Below are 14,348 nucleotides of genomic sequence, written 5' to 3'. Positions count from 1 at the left end.
CTGCAAAGGTTCAGCCTCGAAAACAAAACGGCCAACCAGAAACCAAGCCCAAAGTTCTGCCCATGCTACAGAATGTGACTGACCCCTCCTCATGCCCAGAGGCCATGAGATGCCTCCAGTGTCCCTGCTCCAGTGTCTCTCTGCTGCCATGTGAGGGGAGTGGGCAAGGGAGTGGGTTCACTTTCAGCACTTTTCATTCCAACAGTTTAAACTTACCCTCTTCCCCTTTATTTTCTGGATTTTCCAGCCCTTTTTGAAGAGCTGCAGAGTCTGGACATTTTCTTGGCTGAGCTGTACAAGTGAGTGTTCAAACAGTGGCAAATTTCATGCTGCCTCTCCCAGCTAATGAGCAGCAGTGACAAAACCTTGGGGTTGGGTTAGCAGCACTGCTGCTGGAGCCTTGATTTGGGCCTGGGCTCTGCCCACAAGACCAACCTTCACCTCCAGACCAGCCTCCCTCCCCTGAGCCCCATCCCACAGCATCTGGTTCTGAAAGACTTTTCACACCATGTATTTACCTTCTCGCCTGTAACTAGGCATCTGGACAGTAGCAGCAATGAACGCCCCGACATCAGCTCCATCCAGAGACGCATTAAGGTACCAATCATCAAAATCCCTTTTCATCCTTCTGGATCCCAAAGGGCTTAACAACCCAACCCCACTGCTCAGTCCTGAAATGCTTTGCTCTGCCTTTGGGTGGGCACAGCAGGCTTGGCAAAGCCACTTTGTCTCAGCTCACTGGTGTCACTGGCTCTCCTGAAAGGCAGCCTGGTCTGGAATAGGGTTCCTTTCCTCGTTCCCACAAGCAGCACTGGCTGAGGGTGCTCACTGCTGCAGTGAGTAGTGGCACGCACAGGCTCAGAGGGGCTGTAGCCTCTAGTTCAGCCAGGGTGCCAGCCTAGGGCAGTGTTGGCCCTGAGCTTGCTGCCACCTTCCTTTCTGTTACCTGGGGCTCAGCTGTGCCCTGATGCCATGGGATACAAGCACAGAAAGCCTTGCTGGAGATCCTTGCAGGTCTCATGTAGCACCCAACCCTCAGGGCGCTCTGCCTCAGCGTTTGGCTCTGAGGTGCTGCCTGCCTGGCCCAAGATCTAACCTGTCCTTTCCTCATAGAAAGTGACCCACGACATGGATATGTGCTACGGGATGATGGGGAGCCTCTTCCGCAGCGGCTCTCGGCAGACGCTGTTTGCCAGCCAGGTGATGCGCTATGCTGACCTCTATGCAGCCTCCTTCATCAACCTCCTCTACTACCCCTTCAGCTACCTCTTCAGAGCCGCCCACGTTCTGGTGAGTTGCAATCCCAGGGAGGTGGGCAGGGCTCCCAAAGGTTCCCATGCCTGTGTCCATTACCACTTCCACAGGACACAACAGCACCTTGGAGGGTTTGGTGGCATTTGATAGACTGTAGACCAAATGGCCCCATTCTGGGGTTTGCTCTCCACGTGTCTCAGGGAAGCAGCCTGGCACTGGGACAGCCCTTTGTCACCTCCTCTCTCTGTTCCATGTGCAGATGCCACACGAGTCCACAGTTGAGCACACGCACGTTGACATCAATGAGAAGGAGTCGCCGATGGCCACGCGCAATCGCACCTCGGTGGATTTCAAAGATTCCGACTACAAGCGGCACCAACTGACCCGTTCCATCAGTGAGATCAAACCGCCCAACCTCTTCCCCCAGGCACCTCAGGAAATCACACATTGCCATGATGAAGATGATGATGAGGAAGAGGAAGAGGAGGAAGAAGAGGAGGAAGAGGAATAAGAAGGATTAAACCAAGTATTTCTGAAGATAAACCATGACTCTAGCAGTGATCAGGAATGGATTCTGTTGTTGGGGCCCTTGGGGTGATGGGTTGGGGGGTGTGATTCTTGAAAAGGCACATTTTGAAAGTATTTGGAAACTTCTAACAAATTAACACTAATTAGGAGGAGACCCTTGTTTTCAGTTTTGCAGACGGTTCAAAAAGCTGATGGATTCTAACTGGGTGGTGCATTCAGACTGGACTGCCCGCCTGTGCTGTTATGCTACTCCCATTACATTTTGGGATGCTGCATGTTTCTCCCTTTCCCATGATGCATTTCATTTGGTTTTCCTTTGAACAGTGTCTTGTGAACGGTTTTTGGCACTTGTTACATTCTCCGTGGAGACAGAAGGGATGTGCTGGGCCCTGCAGGAGACAAAATTATCCAAATCCTGCTTGCCTGTTAGGTTGCTGCCCTTAACCCTCTGCTCCTGGGTTACATAATCCCCCCTGCCTATGTTAACCAGGGTGTTGCTGTGCCTTCCAGCACTCAGTTTACCTTCTGTTGGTATGAGTTTCTCTGTGTAAGTGGTTTGACTCCTCCAGCCATCACGGATGGTAGTGAGATTCCAGCTCTTTCACATCTCCTGCCGTACACGTTTCACTTTGTTAGCCGCTTGTTACCCTCTCCCAGTGTCTCCAAGCTCTCTCACCATTGCCATGTGATGCATAATTTCCAGGGCATTTCTCAAACAGCTGAGCTGCACATTCTGTTCTCAACTCCTCCAGTTTCAGCAGTAAATATTAACCCAGGAGCTTGAAGCTGCTGCTTTAGCATTACATTAGTCACTCTGTGTTCCTCCTGACCTTTCTGTCCTCTCAGCTTTTAAGTGAAGCATCCCAAAACCAACCCCAGCCACCATCTGGAGTGCAAGGGCCTATAGTGCCAGGGGGCTGTGGGCCACATGGGCCTGCCCTAAACTAGGAAACAGCACATGCCACAGGGCCAGCCCCACGGTGGGAGGCGGGAAGCTCCCGGCCGTCCAGCGGCTGCCTCGGTCTTTGGTCCGGTGCGGAGCAAGCGGAGCTCATTGCTGGCCGGGGTGGGCAAGGCTGCGTCCCTGGCCAAGGAGGGTGATGGCTGCTGTGTGGGGACCGGGGCTGTCCCCGGGATGGGCAGGTGGTCCTTGTGCCTGAAAGCCAGCCCAGGAAGGCAAGGAGCTGGCACACAGCTGGGCAGCAGTGCCCTGTGGTTTTCCTCTGAGTCATGGGTGCAGCCTCACTTACTCCAGCCTCTGCCGTTCGCTGCAAAGGGATTACAACGAGGGCCCTCTTGTAATGAATTTGACTGTTGTTTCAGTACCATAAACTCATTTAATTTTTTTCATTTTAAGTACCTTAGTAGAAAATAAAAGAAGAAAAGCTACACCAACATCTGAGCAGGAAAATGCTGCTCTAGTGGCAGTTGTTCAAGTCAATAAATGATGATGTTTCTAAGAACTGCCTGGTATTTGTGGCATGTTGCTGAGATGATGAGGGCTGTGCTGGAGTGGGTAGGAAGAGATGTGACTGGTCTGTAGGGCCCCAGCAGGATGGGTGACTGGGGAACAGTGAGAGCATCTTTGGGAATTGGTCATGTGAAGCACTGAGGAGCAGTGGATCTTGCTTTAAGGACACACCTGGGCACGAGGCTTCTGTTACCACCATCTGCATCAACCAGGAAAGCATGGGAAGGGCAGAGAAACATTGTGTCTTTGACACAGAGAGTGAGGAGGGGCTTTTTCATGGTGGAAAAGGGAACATCCCTACACTGCCACTACCTCCAATACTGTGTCTTGCCAGGGCTGTTTCCCACAGACATTACCAAGGACCACTTCTGCCCCTCTGCCCCTGCAAGACACATGGCCAGGCTGGCAGCAGGGCACAGCACAGCCTGTGCTGCCACACAGCAACACAAGGCAGTGGCCAGCTTAGACAGGCAGCTCTGGGCACTCCTGAGCTCAACCCTCCCCTACAAACTCCTCATGTCAACCAAACCAGACCTGAGGATGTTCCCCCATCAACACCACCACAGAAGGATATTCAGTACCAGGGCCAAAGTACAGAAAAGCAATACTAAATGGCAACAGCTGGTGGCCAACACTCAACACCTGACACAAGGGATTACTGAAAACTCCAGAGCACTGAGTCCCTGACACCTCAGTTTTGGGGTCTGGAGAGGAGCTAACATGTACCCACAGTGAGGCTGGCTGCAGGAAGGTCCAAGGAGCTGTTCCCGAGCCCTTTCACCAAAGGCCATGCTGGACTCTGCTATGTTTAAACTTCATTTCTCCAAGTATAGCTACTTGAATTTTTTAAGCTTTAGCTCAGCAGCTGGGGGAGGCATGTGGCTGCAGAAAGGGAGATCTGGGGAGCTCCATGCATTCCTCCTTCCCAATCAGTCACCACAAATAGCTCACTCCCAGCCCAGGGCTATTTCTGACTGCAATGGGGAGAAGAGTCTTCAAGGCTGGAGCAATGGAAAGTATTTGACCCTCGCTTCACGGTGGGAAAATGTTGGGCAAAGCCTGAGACACACAGGCACTGCTTGGCCTTGTACCATCCAAGGCATCCTGTGCTGGCTCTACCATGAAGTTGTGGCAACCACAGACCAAGAGCCAGGGTGAAGCTTCTTGCCCTGGCTGGCACTGGGGACATGGTCACAGCCCAAGTTTCCAGCCCACCCCCCCCTTCCTCAGGCAGCTGCCCATGGCTGATCTGCACCAGCTGCTGCTTCCCAGAAGCTGATGGCCTGGCAGTACCTGTGTCTCCAGTCACTGCAGAGCCTCAAGGAAAGTTCCTGCTGCTCTCTCTACAGCCTGTCCCCCAATCCAGGGACAGACATGCTCTGCTTTTGCCCACCAGCAGTATTCTCTCCTGCAGCAAAAGCCTGGTGGAAGCAAGGCAAGCATGGGGGGAACAGGCCTCATCCCCTGCCCCAAGCTCTCACTGACCTGATTTCTGGTTTCTCCCACTTCCCCCACCACCTCACATCTATCTCCCCTGCTCTGTAGAGCCAGAGGGGGCTCACAGGGGCTGCACAAACCCTACCACAGACAGGAACCTGAGGCTCCCTGCCCTTAGCCACCAGCCTGCAGATACTGTGCTGGGCACTGCACTTCTGACCAGGTCACAGCCATCAGAGCTGCTCTCAGCTCCTCTTTATGCCACCTCCACACTCAGCAGAGCAAGGTCCAGCTGCAGCTCCGCATCAGGATATGCCTGACCGTGCTGGAGGGTGCAAAGCCCTGTGCCAGTCCCTGAGCAGCAGCCATTCCAACCTCCAGCCTGAAGCCCCAGCACGGCAAACTTGGATAAAGAAATTCTGTGACTGCAGAGCTACTGGTCCACCCTGGCCCTGCACAAGGGTGCTTTCCCTCCAGGACACCAGGCCTGTGGGCCACTAGGCTGTGAAGCTTGGCCATGGCAGGAGGTGGTGCTGGAGCCTTGAGGACACAGAGCCCTGGGTACAGCTTTGGGCGCTGCTCCCGCCCTGCTGCCGCAGTGGCCTGGACCTACCAGCCAGAACACATCTCACCTCCCTGAAGGGATCTGGCCTCTTACACCCTCCCTTCCAGAAGTCCTGGCCTCTCTCTACCCTGCTCCTCCTTCCCGCTGCTCATTACCACCAGAGCCAGCCCCAAAGTTGGCCTCCACATTAATTCTACTTACGTCGTGCTTGTAAGCATCCCACCTTCCACCGGCTGCCAGGGATGGGCACACACAGAGGAGCAGGAGTCCTCCAGGACCTGCCTCTCTCTGTCCTGCTGATACATCATGGGGGAGCGAGGTCCAGAGGAATGGGGCCATCCTACAGCACGGAAGCCGTGACAGAGGCTGCACTGGGTGCAGCAAAAATCCTCACAAGGTTTTAGCATCTGCTGCCCATCTTGCTAACCCAGGGTTTGGCAGCTCAAGAGCTGAGCATGACAAAAGCTGGGTGCAAGGAAAGCAGCTGGGTGGAACAGCTGTGAGGAGGAGAGGGTCTGAGGGATGGCAGAAGCACAATATGGGCACATGGCAGGGCTGTATCTCACACACAGGAAAGGGCTCTTCTCCACCAGCGTGAGCTGGAAGTGATGGTGGGCAAGAGCCTAAGCACAGGCTCGCTCTCCTGCTCAGAAATGTCTCTGTTGCTGCAGGCTCCACACAGCTCCTCCACTGTTGAAACCACAACATGAGAGGAGCAGGCAGCAGCACCCCAGTGCAGGGGGATGGACTGACTCCCTCCAACTTCTCCCGTCCCACGGAGCCACCATGATCCCGCCACTCCGCGCACCGGAGAGCCCCAGGCAGCCCCGCCGGGCAGAACACACTACAGACAGAGCGCATCTGCACCCATACACAAACATGACCTATGGAGAGCAGGTTGTAAGTAAGGGGTTTTTATTACTGAAAGAAAAAGACCCTCAGCCTTGAGGGAACTTCAAAAAGTCATCTGCTTGCCATTGCCACCAGCTTCCCAGCCAGCCTCTGATCAGCAAAGCCACCAGCACAGCCCTCCCCAGCTTGAGGACTTACAGGCCCAGACCCACCAAAGTGAAGAGCAACACCTGCCTCTAGAGGAACAAGATCCGGCCTCTCTGTGGCTCTTGGCAGCTGAAGTGGAGATTAAAGACTGTTAAATGTGCCAGTAGCAGAGATCTGGGTACAGGATCACAGACATCAGCCCCACCACCCACATGCCAAAATCTGTCCCTTGGAAATGAGGGGGGAGCATAGAGGAGGGAAAAATGCATAAACTGGAATGTTCAACAGAAAAAAAAAATCATCATTTATCTAAAAAGAATAGAAATAAACAAAATGCTTTAAAACAAAATCACAAAATATACAAATAAATCTGGTACAAAATAAATAGGAAAGATTGGAAATCTACAACAAAATTGGAATAATTATAAAATTAATTTGTATGACAATCAGTATATGAAACGTATACACTTCATTCAGGATTTCAGTTGTGCTTATTCAGGTTTATGTACACACACGGAAATACTGTAGTTAGAATACTACAACTCTGGAAACCCGAAGTCATGTACAATATGATACAATGCGCAAAGACCACATATGATGGCAAATAAGACACAGGGAAGAGCTGGCTGGAGTGGGATCAGACAGCCATGGAAATGCACTGCAAAGGGAGAGCCACCATGTTCTGGAATGGGGGGACCGAGGCCGAACCAGCAGCAACCAGGACAGGCTTGGGGCAGCCAGGAAGGAGAAAGGTTTGGTGCGAGACCTCTGGCTGCTGAACACCAGCTGCTCATGGCTTCCAGGAACACATCTCAAGTATTTGGGGTTTCAGATTCACTGTGTTTGGCATCCAGGCACCTGCCCAGTGATTCAGGTGTCAAGGCTGTCTCTGCTGGAAAAAAACATGCCAAGAGCTCTGAGGTCTCTCAGCAGAGCCTGACCCTGAACTGCTGGTAAGCCACCCTTGTGCTCAGGAGAACATGGATCAAATGGGACCATAGCACTGCTGCTGAGGTCCTGGTGGGTTTGCACTCTCCAAATTCCATCTCCGAGAAAGGCAGAGTCCCTTGAGCAGCATCTCCTACCCTCAGTGTGAGAAATGAAGACAGAATGGCTGCAGCATGGCCTGTTCCTGACTGCTGCCCCTCCTTCTTGCTTTCCTAAACACTCACCTGAAGCCCAGAGAGTGGAGCAGGGGAGCAGCTGTGGCCAATGTGAAACAGCTGTCACAGAAGCCACACTGCTGAATCCAGGCCAGCACAATGCAGACGGACAGAGCACGTATCCTGGGTGAAAACCTGCCAGCCAAGCCAGTCCAGCCCGCTGGACCTGAGATTTTAAAGCAGGAATGACACTGGAGCTGATCTAGGCCTGGCCAGTCTGTCACTTCTGAGAAGAGGAGCTCATCAGGAACCCTTCGCTCTCCCACAGTGATCTTTGGGACATGCATTTCATATTGGCACTTCCAACTAAAGGCATCTCACACCAACTAGTTTTTCACTTGTATTTGGAAGGATTTGGTTTAACAGTGATGCCCAGAGGATAAAACACTACCTCCTATTATAAAGCTCTGTGATCAGCAAACAGTTGAGAAGCGATGCTGGACTGCTACACCAAGCACCAAATGCTGGGACAAGCCCTTCCTCCCCAACAAGTCCTGCTGCCAACCAACTGCCACGCTGCTTTCTGAAGGAGAAGACAACAAAGAAACCAAGTCCATCCCTGGAGCACTGGAGCCACCTGCAGCCTTTGCATGTTTCAGGCTCACTACAGCTGACAAACCTCTAGCCCAGTTCCATGACAGCCCACTTCTGCTGAGTCCAGCCAAACCTCTGCTTCTGGGGGAGGATCAAACACCAAGCATTTCCTTTGCCAGAAATCTGCACTGAAGGAGCAAGAGCAGCCAGGGCACCATTGACTGCAGGATCCCAGTGATCAGCCCTGCTCAGAGGAAAACAGAGCCCAGAGGCAAAACCTGAGAGGAAAATTATGTTTTCCAGCTGGAGACAGAAGACCAGCAGCTTTGAGTACCATATTTCTAATGTGAAGAACTGGTATGGAGTCTGACCTCAGGACAGTAAGAAGAAAACATCACTTTGACTGAATTCAGTGCTACCAATCTACAACACAACTTCATCTGCCACCTGTACCATGCCACTGGCTGGAGGCAGCTTTCCAGCAATCCCTTCCCATCCCTGAAGCTCAGGAAAACATGCACACATCAGATGGAAAAGCTCAGCTGTACTGCCTTGGACCCACAGTAATACCATCTCCTCATCTGGATGCATCCCTGAGACTGGCCCAGAGGAACACAACCCAGCATGAAGCCAGGCTCCAAGACAAGAGCAAGATAGCAAGCAGGATTGTTGAGGGGGTTCTGCAGGAGGCCATGGATGTCCAGGTCCCCTGTGCTGCCCACACATTGGAGGGAGGCCAGAATCACCACAGACATCGCACCAACAAGAGACCTGCAGCTGACTGACCAAGTGTAACAGCAGTGCAGGGGTGAGGGCAGCTGCTCTGCCCAGCCCAGCCTGTGGTGCAGAGCTTCTTCTCCCTGCTGGCTAAGTCAGATGAAGGTTGTTCTCCCATCCATACCATGGGAAGATGCCCCATTGTGTTGGTTAAGGTCATCATTTCACCACTGGGCCAAACCAACCCTCAGTATCCAGGGAACAGGTACTTCTTTGGGTCTATGTAGAGCCCCAGTGTAGAGCCAGATGGTGGGATGGGCAGCTGTACCACACCACAGCCAGGGTTCTTTCCTTGGGACAGGGCAGTGTGGACACACAGACCCCTCAGTGCTGGGTGGGCAACTTTGGGATGAAGCCTTCAAGTCAGCATCACAAGAGATACTCTGCAGCATCCTTCCCCACCCCCAGTTTTCTACTGGTAATCCAGACACTGGATAACTTGACAACTGGAACACAGGTACTAGATTTAAAACTGCAGATGTGTGTATTAGATATTGTATAAAATATGGTACATCGTTCATGTGGGAATGATTTCTATAGAGAATGTAATTCTGCTCAAGGAAAATGCATGTTCCAAGAGGTCCTGGAGAACGCGGTTGTGCTCTCCATCATGGAGGATACTTATGCAGGATGCTCATGAGGAGAAATGGGCTGCTCCTTGCCATCAGCACCCACACACCCCTTGGCTGAGCTCTGCAGAGATCACAGGAAGCACCACTGCTGCCCAAGCAGCCCCTCACACAAAGCTGCCTCTTTGGTTTTCTTTGGGCTGATTTGAACCAGAGCCTGACACCACCAATGCCAAATCTCATCCTCATCCAAGATGGGCCCTGAAGGCAGAGTAGCAGCAACGGGTGATGTGTGTGGGCCATAGGGGCGACTTGCTCTGCTACCCCTGAGCTTTCTCCAGGTCTGAGTGCAGAGGGCCATATCCTGAGACTCCTACTCATGCCAGCTTCACCCACACAAAAAGGCACTTAAAGAAAAGAAGAAAAACAAACAAAAAAGCCCCCAGTGAGGAGGAAAAGGGAATAGCATCCAGGAGAAGAGAGAACAGAAAAGTGAGCACAGTGTGAATGAGTGGCTAACCTTTCTTCCAACAGGCCCAAGAACTGCACACCTTCAGCAGCCAGCTCCTGCTGCCCTCGCACAGGTCTCAGCATCATCCTATTCCTGCTCAGTCTGGAGCAGGAGCTTACGGAGCAAAAAGAATGTGAGAGGAAACTATACATGACACATGTTTGGAGCAGAAGTGGTGAGCAGAAGGATCTGCCCTGTGGAGCTTCCCCTCCTGGTTCATCTGGATGAGGGAAGCACCTTCTCCTGCCACACCAGCCTTGGAGCCCCTGCCCACCAGCCAGCCCAGACACCCTGCCAGCATTCCTCATCCCACTGTGGAATAACCCATCCAGAGCTCCTCCAGGGCAGCAGTCTCCAGCTGCAACAGGATTTCAGGGAGTAGACAAGCTGGGAACAAAACAACAAGCACTTTGTAAACTCTGGAGGGTCTGAGCTTGTGGCACAGAGTGGCTGAGGCTGGTTTGCTAAGCCCCCCTCTCCTCTCAGAACTAATGTGCTTCATATGATCTCCACATCACCAGAGTCAGTCTCATTTGGAGAAAGATTCTCACTGGAAAGCAAGAACATTCCTTCACTCTTTACAAAGATTTGGCAATACACAGAATTTAAAAAAATAAATCATAGTTACAACAGATTCAGGTTCATTTCGTTTAAAGGAAATTCAACCAACAGGAGTGTAAAAGATATAATTCACAGTTGTGCATTTAAGATATTAGTGTTGAAAACCTCACTTCAAAGAACTCTTGTGCAAAATTGTATTGACAGTAGAAACCATGGCTAGATGCCTCCCCAGCCTCCCCCGGCCAACAGGCCATCATCCACCCTGCTGCCTGCACCCAGAGGCAGACGGGTGAGGGGAACAAAGGCGGCAGCAGGAGTTGACATAGGAAGATGCAGTATCCTTTCTATAAGTCAAAGCCTGGCCAAGGTCTGAGGTCAAGTCCAACGATTCCCAAAGCCACCAGCCGGTGCCCTGTGCTGCGGTGACCGCCCCTGTGTCCTCATGGCCCTGCAGAATGGCATCCAAGTGCCATGCAAGGCAGAGGGGGCAGATCTGCTCAGGCAGGACAGCCCTGCAAGGGCACGGATCAGATGCCGTGGCATTCCCACTGCAGCCAGGAGAGCCAAGCCCTGGCATCAGCAAACGCCATCCCGAGGCTCAGAGGGATCCTGAGCTGGGCACGGGGCTCCTCTGCTGTGATGGTTCCCACCAGGAGGGCTGGGAACCCCTCGCATTTGTTAAACAGTAAAACTGTAAATACCCTGAGAACAGGGAGACTGGATTTTTTCCCCTCCAGGGAGAGGACCATGCTTTGTTCTTCAAGCTAATTAGTAGTAGCAGCTCCTAACCCCTTCTGGGTCAGGTATGTATTTCTGTATGAAACACACCTATAATCAACTATTTTTATGGAAATTAAGTGAAATTACTTCACTTTCCATTATTTGATCTGTACAAATGATGAAAAACATGCATGCAAAAAATTGCCTGCAAATTTTGGAACAGTGCAGCATGGGCAGAAGCAGGAGGTATTTGCTTTGGGATCACATGGCTTTGGTTGGAAAAATTGGCGCTTTTTTTTCTTTTTTTCTGTTTTTTCTTTTTTTTAAAGGAAAACAGACATTGAAACAAATCCTTAACCTGCCATAAGAAGCAGAAGTCAGATCCAGCGAGCAAACTCATCCTGGAGAGAGCTGCCTTGACTTGAGCCTTCCCTCCTTTGGCAGGTTTGACAAAACGGATACTGCATCTCAAGTTCACCACCATGTCAAACGCTTCCAACAAACTTTTACATTCAGCAACACTAGATAAAAACTGGCGAGACGAGTCCCTCGCTGAGGATAAACGCTGTAACATCTGGACATTTTGCTCTGTGAGAAAGGTGCAATATTGGCAGCTCTCTGGGAAGGCGCAAGGCTTAGGCCAGCCCATGCTGCCGTGTGCTCTCAGCGGTGCTGGGCTGGTGCACATCAGAGTGGGATGGAGGCTGAGGAAACACTTTTAGATGGGAAAAAGTCAAAAAGCTACATGTAAGAGCAAGGCCTTGGAGGGCCTGCTTCCTCCTCACTGGGTGCACAAGTTGGATACTGTGCAATTTCTCTGCCCCTTGCAGGGACTTCATCCTCATGGGTGGCTCCCAGCAGGGTGGACAGCAAAAATTAGGGCTGTTTTCTGAAGCTGGGAGAGAGAGGAGGAGGAGGAGAAGGAGGGAGACAGGCAAACCCAATTGGCTCTGACACCACACACTCCAATTCCCACAGGAGATCCTGCAATGGAATATTGCACCTTTCCAGCCACCATTCACACAGACAGACCACGGGAACTTGCAGCGAGTGCCTTCTACAGTCCGCGAGCAGGAGAGGTGGGGCAGGCCTGCAGGCACAGAGAGCTCTGGCAGTTGCATTTGAGGCTGGGGGCTTCTTTGGGTGTCCCCAAAGAGATTATCCAAGTGTAAAGAAAGGGAAATGCTACATAGCCAGGGGCCATAGCAGGGTCTTTAAACAGAGAAACCTCAAATCCTGATTTATCAATCCAGATACTGAGGGCAATGTTCACATTTTGTTTGAGACAGCATTGGAAGGGGAGAGGACTCGGGGGGACAACTTTCTTTTTTTATTCATTTGAGGACTTAAGACTCCATCTGTGGAAATGGGTGATGCACAACTGCCATAGGGTGCCTCTTGCTGGCACCCAGTCTGCATCCAGGTTTTTGGGGTGGAGGAGTTGGTTTCAAGGCAGGTGTTGCCCTGCACTGGTGGCAGCTGGGTGGGAGGCTCTCTGTTCTGCTACCTTGGTAATCCCTACAATGACTGTTAAAAAAGGCAAGAGAGAAGGAAATGCACTAAATACACTCAAAGGAATGAATGTGGTTTGGAACAGCCTGGAAATTAACTTCTCTGAATCCCTGAAGTGCAATACACTCGCGTCTGGAAAGTTCTGTCAGCTCTTAGAGAGGAGAGGATGGTTCTGGCTCCTCAGCAGTGCCCATCCTTGCACTGGCAGAGGTTTTCTGTCACCTGGAGCATGTACTTTGGGTGTAATTGTAGCAGCATCTTCTGTGTTAATATCAGAGATTACAGGGGGGACAGGGACTGATGTTCTGATCCTCAGCAAAGGCTGCACCATCTGTTCTGGCCAAGGTAATGGTGCACAGACCACCACAGCACCGGAGTGTTTAAAGACTTGGCGTCTCAGGGTGCACACATTCCTTCAGCGTGCAATTGTCAGGAACATCAATGAAAAATCACCCAGTTACTTCACTATGGAATTTCACACCTGGCTTTCATTTCACAAGACTGCAGTTTTGCTAATTAATTCCTTCCCCCCAGTATCATCTTCAACATACACAAAGGTTTTAGAGGTTACAAAACTGTAAGTGTAACAATGCTTTTGCCTGTTTAACAAAGAAACCTTCTGAAATTTGAAACATTATTAAATACCAGAGTAACCACTCCTTCCCTGAAAATTAACTGCAAGACTGTAATAATCCTCATCTCTTGGTCCTCCAGGTGGCTGAAACCAGAGGTTCCTTGAAGCTTGCTCATTCTTAGGACACAAACAACATACAAGTACCAGTTACTAACTTTTTCAACAGGGCAACAAAAAGGACCACAGAGGGGTGAGAAGAGGCCTAAGGACATTGGAGCCAATTCACAAAAACCATGACAGAGCCCATTTGAGGTTCATGAGGGACAGAAACAATTTAAAACTCTGCAAAATACTTTTTAAAAACATGATCTCTCTTGAAAAAATAATGGAGGAGCTTTTAAACTTCCCCATATGTGTTTGAGGAGAAAAAACCCAACAAGGATCAAAAGTACAGATAAAAAATAAACATAATTCTACTTTGCAAGAAGAATTTTCATCGTTCTCAAGGGTGGCTCACCATTCCCAAATTACGTTTGGGTCTTTAGTCTCTCTTGCTCTTTGCTCCTTTCTTCCTGTTTCTTCCTCTTCTGCTCCCAGAACGGATGCAAAAGTCTTTGGTCTCAGAACACTGGATGCAGCAGTGTTGCAAGCACGCACTAACGGTGTTCACACTCGGGGAGGAGCCAGGAAGGAGCGAGGGCTGGTCCTGCTGAGGAGATGGGATGGGTGGGTTGTGGGGAGTCAGCTCCTAGATGGCTCCTTCACTGTGCATACTGTGGTTGGGCTTGTTGTGAGTCACACAGTTCTGTTCATTCAGCAGGTTTGCTGTCTCGTCTGGCAAACCATCATGCAGCTCCGTAAGAGTCAGTTCGATTTTAGTGTTTTCACTGTCCGAGGACTGAGGTGTTTTGTCCATCCGGGATGCCATCAGGGCATTTTGGTACTGCTGTCTTGAGATCTGCTCCAAGAACAGGGAATAAACAAAAAAAAGTCAGTCACACTTTATGTCTCCTGTGGAGCACACTGAGAAAATAAAGTTTCCTCCCTTTCCAGATGACCACACTTCAACCCCTCTTTACCTGTTTCCATAAAACATCCCTGCACTTTGCAAGCCTAGAGCATCCCAGCTCAACACCCACAGCATGGTGACATTTCCAGGGAGGGTGGAAGAAC

The 14,348-nt window shown here is 50.9% G+C and overlaps 2 protein-coding genes across 3 annotated transcripts in view; one reads left to right on the top strand and one right to left on the bottom strand.

Annotated features, from left to right (window-relative positions):
• Window positions 1-2,075, top strand: part of NT5C2 (5'-nucleotidase, cytosolic II) — a 59,650-nt gene extending 57,575 nt beyond the window's left edge. For both annotated transcript variants that reach the window (XM_083866018.1, XM_083866019.1), the window contains 4 exons: window positions 248-299; window positions 537-597; window positions 1,114-1,290; window positions 1,514-2,075. In XM_083866018.1, coding sequence (XP_083722144.1) covers window positions 248-299; window positions 537-597; window positions 1,114-1,290; window positions 1,514-1,765 — 542 coding nt within the window. In that variant the 3' untranslated portion in view covers window positions 1,766-2,075. The remainder of the gene's footprint in view (window positions 1-247; window positions 300-536; window positions 598-1,113; window positions 1,291-1,513) is intronic.
• Window positions 2,076-6,153: 4,078 nt separating this feature from the next.
• CNNM2 (cyclin and CBS domain divalent metal cation transport mediator 2) overlaps window positions 6,154-14,348 on the bottom strand; it is a gene marked incomplete at its 5' end in the record, with an annotated part of 116,159 nt that continues 107,964 nt past the window's right edge. The window contains one exon of the mRNA XM_083865991.1: window positions 6,154-14,133. Coding sequence (XP_083722117.1) covers window positions 13,924-14,133 — 210 coding nt within the window. The 3' untranslated portion in view covers window positions 6,154-13,923. The remainder of the gene's footprint in view (window positions 14,134-14,348) is intronic.

The sequence above is a fragment of the Zosterops lateralis genome (assembly GCF_965231275.1).
Source record: "Zosterops lateralis genome assembly, chromosome: 8".
Lineage (NCBI taxonomy): Eukaryota > Metazoa > Chordata > Aves > Passeriformes > Zosteropidae > Zosterops > Zosterops lateralis.
This window is presented reverse-complemented; position numbering and strand designations above follow the sequence as displayed.